Below are 5,218 nucleotides of genomic sequence, written 5' to 3'. Positions count from 1 at the left end.
TCAAGCACTTCTGAAAAAATATATATATACTTACACACAAAACTAAAAGTAAAATGTAATTAGGTAATATTGAGACTAGTGTTGCTCCGATGCCATTTTTTGGCCCCGATTCCTGATACCTGAATGTTCAGTATCGGCCCATACTGATACCATCTGTTTGAAATCGATGTGTTTATATCTGAAGAACTGCAGACTGCTTGGATGTAGAATAATCACCATCATGGCTTCATGTCCAGCTGCTGCCTTCCTTTGAGAAGCAGGAAAAAGACTAAAACAAAGTGAATCCAGTAGAACTTTTCATTTCCTACCTGGAATGGGGATAATAGTTGAAGAAACTTTAGGCTCTCAGAATGGTATCAGTGCCCTATTGGTTGGTACTGGCCGATACCAATGCCACCATTTTACTGCTGGATCGGGGCCCCGCCCCATACTGGTATCGGTGCAACACTAGTTGAGATTGCCCATGATTAAACAACACTCTTATTTCTTTTAGAGTGAACATTGGGAATAAACAGCCTTCATGTACTACAGGCTGAAACATCAATCAGCACTGCTTTATATAAAGAATATAGAGATATTAAACATAAGAGAAATATTACCAGGGTATTAACTGTACCCTATATTGAACAATTATTGTTAAAGGCAAAGATATTAAAAGCTGGTCTTAGTTCAGAGTTTCTGTCTCTTTAATCACGATCCACCTCCTTCGGCTCTGATGAATAATTGTCTTTTCTAGGTGGCAGCAAATCATAATCACAGGAGCTGTTTTTTGCTTGGTCAAATAGCTCCTCCCCCAGCTGCTGATGCTCAAACGCTGCTCCAGAGGATGGGAAGGTTTCTGCGCTCATGTCTGAAATCAAGCCAGAGGTGCAGAAAGTCATAGTAAAGCCCTTCCTGTGCAGAATATACCCAGTTTCTAGTGGTAAACTTCAACATCATGAACAAAACCTCGTTAAGGTACATTCACACCAGACGCAGAAGCAAAGGATTTCCATCTTATTTTTCTGCAGAGCAAAACTGAACAAGGCAAAGGTGGAGAAGTTAGCGAGGCGAGTGGAACGACTTCATGAAATTTGGTTTGCATGCGGAACTAAGCGAACTTTGAAAATCTGAATCTTTTTTCAGATTTGCATCAAGAAATCCAGTCAGGGACAAGATGTGGCTGTGAGTCTGGTGAAGAAGGCAGTGGAGACAGAGAAGATCATTTTGACAAAGGTTTAAGGTGGAATGCTGTAGTTTTAAGGTGCCTCATAAAAAAAAGCCATTTAAATGTAGTCCTGGAGGGACTGTATCTCTATCCTACCTCCAGCACTGACAGCTGGCAGCCAATGCCTTCTCTCCCCTTCTCCATCGCTCTCTCTCTGCCCAGTAGACTCTTCTGATCTTTTGGTGTTATCCTTCCATCTCCTACTGTTAGCCTCTAGAGGCTAGCCCTAGCCAGTCATAGCTTCTCCATCGCTCTCTCTCTGCCCAGTAGACTACTCTGATCTTTTGGTGTTATCCTTCCATCTCCTACAGTTAGCCTCTAGAGGCTAGCCCTAGCCAGTCATAGCTTCTCCATGCTCTGTCTCCCTGGATGCCTCTGTGGTGTACCGCTATCCTCCCAGTCTGTCCTCAGCCTACAGCAGCTCTGTTTGCCCAGTTGATATATTCGATCTACCACCATCCTTCGCAAATCCCAGTCTGCAATGTTGAGGTCAAACCAGCAACCAGTGGACTCCATGATGAAGGAGCCTTTTGCTGGTCAGGTGAATTTCAAAGTGAGCAAAACTGAAATTTCCACAGATTTCACGTTTGGTGTGATTGCACCCACAGCTGAAACTAAGAGAAAAGAAGCTTCTCCAAATTGAAGGTTTTAATTTCTGGAACCTAAACTAGCAGAAACATGAGCGACCAGATTCATGCACGTATAGCTGTGATATGCATTGGGAAATGAACAGTAGGTGCTGCTGTGGGATGGAACATACTTCTGCTGGTGTGACCACCCTGCAGCACCGAGAACACGAGGGAGAATTCTGAGGTTTAGCAGGTTCTCTGGGTTCAGATGCAAACTGTTGATTCTGCTCATTGCAAATGTCCCTGAGGCATCTGGCTGCAGATGCAATTAAATATGAGTAAAACGATGAGCTGATTACTCTGAACAAGCTTACGTCTGCAGGGCTGTCAACTCTCACCCATTGGGTGTGAGACTCACGCATCTTAGTGTCTTTGCAGGCTCTCCCTCCATATCCACAATTAAAAAATGACGCACATTAAAACTCAACTCCATTCCACTTATTTATATATAGAAACACCACGTTGATAAAAACACGGTCCATGTTTTCAACACAACCTTAGTGCTAACACATAATGACCCTGTTCACTGCGCTGAGTGCAGCGGAGCTGAGGGACCTGTGCCAGATATCGAATAAATACCGGGATTTCTGAGCAGTTACTACCAGGTATGTCTTTTTAATTTATCTCATTTTATCTGGACTAGGTTCATTCATTTTGTAAATTAATCATTTTAAGCAATCTAGCACTTGAGTAAATATGAATAAAATATGCAGCATTTACCTTAAATTATAATGTGGAGACTGAGTGTAGGATCACATTAAAAGGTTTGTTTTCTTTATACCTAGTGTTTTTTTTTACTGAGCTTCTCTCCTTGTTTGCTGTAGTTTTTCCTCCAGTTTTAGTCCCAGTTTTGCTCAAACTTACATAATTATTGCTCAGGCTAGTTGAATAATCTCCCGTCTAATTTTAGGACTAATAAAACCAACAGAAATCTCTAAATTCTTCAAGCTTTCAGGTTTGCCTCACAAACCAACAGGAGGTCCACAAAAAGGAAAAGAAGCATTGCATTTCATTTTTTAAAGATCAGCAGCCAAGAAAAGTCCAACCAGATAGAGACACAGAGAGGATGAGCATTGATAGAGGAGGAACCACAGAGATGTTCTCATCTCATTAGTAATTTAATTATTCATTTATCTTCATTTTGATCCATTTAATATGTTTAAAAACTTAATTTCATCACATCTCCCAAACTGAAACATCCATAGAAATGCTGTCTGCTGTCATGGTGAGTTTTATAGAACCTACAGCCTCATAGAAGGTCTGAACTGTTTGGCTGTTTTTTGTGAGTTGTAAAAATCTAATAAGTTAATAACTTAAGATGTTTTTAATCCTATTACCAAAGATCAACACACAGTGTAGTTTTCATGGGATTGAACTGCACTGGTTCTGGTATCAGATCCAGTAATAACTCATCAGTTCCTCATTGTTTATTTTATGTGAACTTTATAGAATAATTGATAAACTAAGTTGTGAAATTCTTTATTTACAGTAAATGTAAGATCCAAGTATTTTATTAGGTCCATTCTTCTTTACTTTAATTCTCTGAAAATCACCAGAATATAGAAAATAATGTTAATTGTGTGAAAGATTTTCCACATAATTACAGATAAATTATTCAGTAATATTTACTTTGCTATAATAATTCAACATTTTTCCATTTTGTTTCAGTTAAACCGTCTGAAAACCTCCAACCTTCAGCTGCACCTGTCCTCATCCAACCCTGACAGGGTTTCCTGTCCAAACTATTTCTGAATCTCACTCCAAGGTTTGGGGAAAAGTTGGCAGCCCTGCGTCTGCAGATCTAATCTTTTATTTTGTTAGAAAACAGAAACAAGCCTTGTTATCTAAACCCAGCAAAGCAGAATAATTACATTCTAATCATGTTTATAAGGAAATGCATAGAAAAAACCACCCAGCATTAAACTACTTACCTGCTTCATCAACCCTCTGGCTGTTGCTAATCTCTGCATAGCTGGAATCCCTCCTGGTGGGGGGCTTCATTTCCATGTAGCTACATTCTGTGTTTCTAGATGTTGGCAGGGGAGGGTCCTTTATGGTAGCATATGGGTTTTCAGAGCTGGCGAGTGAATATGAGCTTGAAAGATAGTCTGCAGTTTTCACCATGTCTGAAAAACAAACAGGAGCTGGTTTTCCATTCTATCAGCGCTGAGATGTACAGCTGAGCCGAAATGCAAAACTCACCCCGAATAGCATTCATGTCGACTCCACATGCTCCTAAAACGAAGAAAAGTTCACATGAAGTTATAGAATATCTTTAAAGAATTAGTAAAATAAACAAGTTAAATTTGTAGTTCTTAAAAAAACACCTTCAGGAAGAAATCAAAGCATTGCAAATAAAGATTTGAAATGTTCGTCCAACTTTCAAAATAAGAGTAAAACCAAAGTATTGGTGAAAAGCTTATAACCAGAGTCCATCAGGATGATGTCTGCGAGTAAAGAGTATTTATCAGCGTGTGCAGCGTATATTTAGGTATCACTCATGTTTTTGAATCGTTGCTCAGGGCTGCAGCAGTTGTTTGGAGTTTTTTTCAAAATGTCCAACATGAATTATAGTTTTTAAAGACAAGATGAATAGTTGAATCGAATATAAACAGTTATAATGGAATTCTAAAAAAAAAAGCTTTCCCTGAGGTTTGTATCAGTCTGGACTCACCCAGCTCAGTGAAGGCGGCGTCTCGGTTCCAGTTTCTCAGCTTTGCTGCAGAATGAACACCCAGATCCACACCCTCCATGTCAGGAAACAAAGGGCTGCAGAGCTGCAGAGATTCAGGAAATGACAAGAGTCACACTTTAGGGTCAGGGAGGGGGGGCGGCCCAAAACTGAGGGGTCCCTTAACCATTTCAGGGTCACCCTATGCCCACAGTGAACCTATATCTGTATTTAAATCCCTGAGGATGGAGCAGGTTTTCATGAGGCCCTTATTTACAGATCGCTTCGACATAAACTATACATGAAATGGGTTGATTGGTTGATCTTTAGATTCCTAAATAACAGCAGAGATCAACTCTACCCTGTAAAACAAAAACTAATTCATTAACGAGCATCAAGAGATGATAGATTGTGAAAATGAACATTCGACTGTGGAAAAGAAGCACATCAGCGCTGGTCCCGCCAACAAGGGCCAGTGCCCTTATGGAACTGCCTCTGGCCCCTATGGAACTGCCTCTGGCCCCTATGGAACTGCCTCTGGCCCCTGTACTAAAATACATACAGCAGAAATGGAAATATAAGCAGGCTAGTTGTTATTACTTTATTTGGCCTTGATTTAAGGAGGAAAAACAATTTGCATATGGATTAGGAGGATTTATATATAAAAGAATAAAAGAAAAATCTCTATAATTTAATTTTAAGTGCATATTA

At 39.9% G+C, this 5,218-nt stretch overlaps 2 protein-coding genes across 2 annotated transcripts in view; both read right to left on the bottom strand.

Moving 5' to 3' along the window:
* Window positions 1-263: 263 nt before the first annotated feature.
* On the bottom strand, window positions 264-4,103 carry LOC107099295 (multiple epidermal growth factor-like domains protein 10). Its single transcript, XM_015397352.1, has 3 exons — window positions 4,039-4,103; window positions 3,768-3,962; window positions 264-850 (listed from the first exon to the last, which is right to left on the bottom strand). Exons 1-3 carry the CDS (start codon window positions 4,052-4,054, stop codon window positions 687-689), a joined length of 375 nt encoding a protein of 124 aa, XP_015252838.1. The 5' UTR covers window positions 4,055-4,103; the 3' UTR covers window positions 264-686.
* Window positions 4,104-4,218: 115 nt separating this feature from the next.
* The window catches only part of LOC107099290 (multiple epidermal growth factor-like domains protein 10), a 35,538-nt gene continuing 34,538 nt past the window's right edge, over window positions 4,219-5,218 (bottom strand). Inside the window, exons 8-9 of the mRNA XM_015397346.1 lie at window positions 4,511-4,613; window positions 4,219-4,283 (exon numbers count right to left, since the gene is read on the bottom strand). Of these exons, the coding sequence (XP_015252832.1) occupies window positions 4,219-4,283; window positions 4,511-4,613 (168 nt within the window). The remainder of the gene's footprint in view (window positions 4,284-4,510; window positions 4,614-5,218) is intronic.

This window comes from Cyprinodon variegatus, unplaced genomic scaffold, assembly GCF_000732505.1.
Source record: "Cyprinodon variegatus isolate N-32 unplaced genomic scaffold, C_variegatus-1.0 Scaffold855, whole genome shotgun sequence".
In the NCBI taxonomy this organism is placed as follows: Eukaryota; Metazoa; Chordata; class Actinopteri; order Cyprinodontiformes; family Cyprinodontidae; genus Cyprinodon; species Cyprinodon variegatus.
The sequence above is the reverse complement of the archived record's forward strand: the minus strand, read 5'-3'. Positions and strand labels throughout refer to the sequence as shown.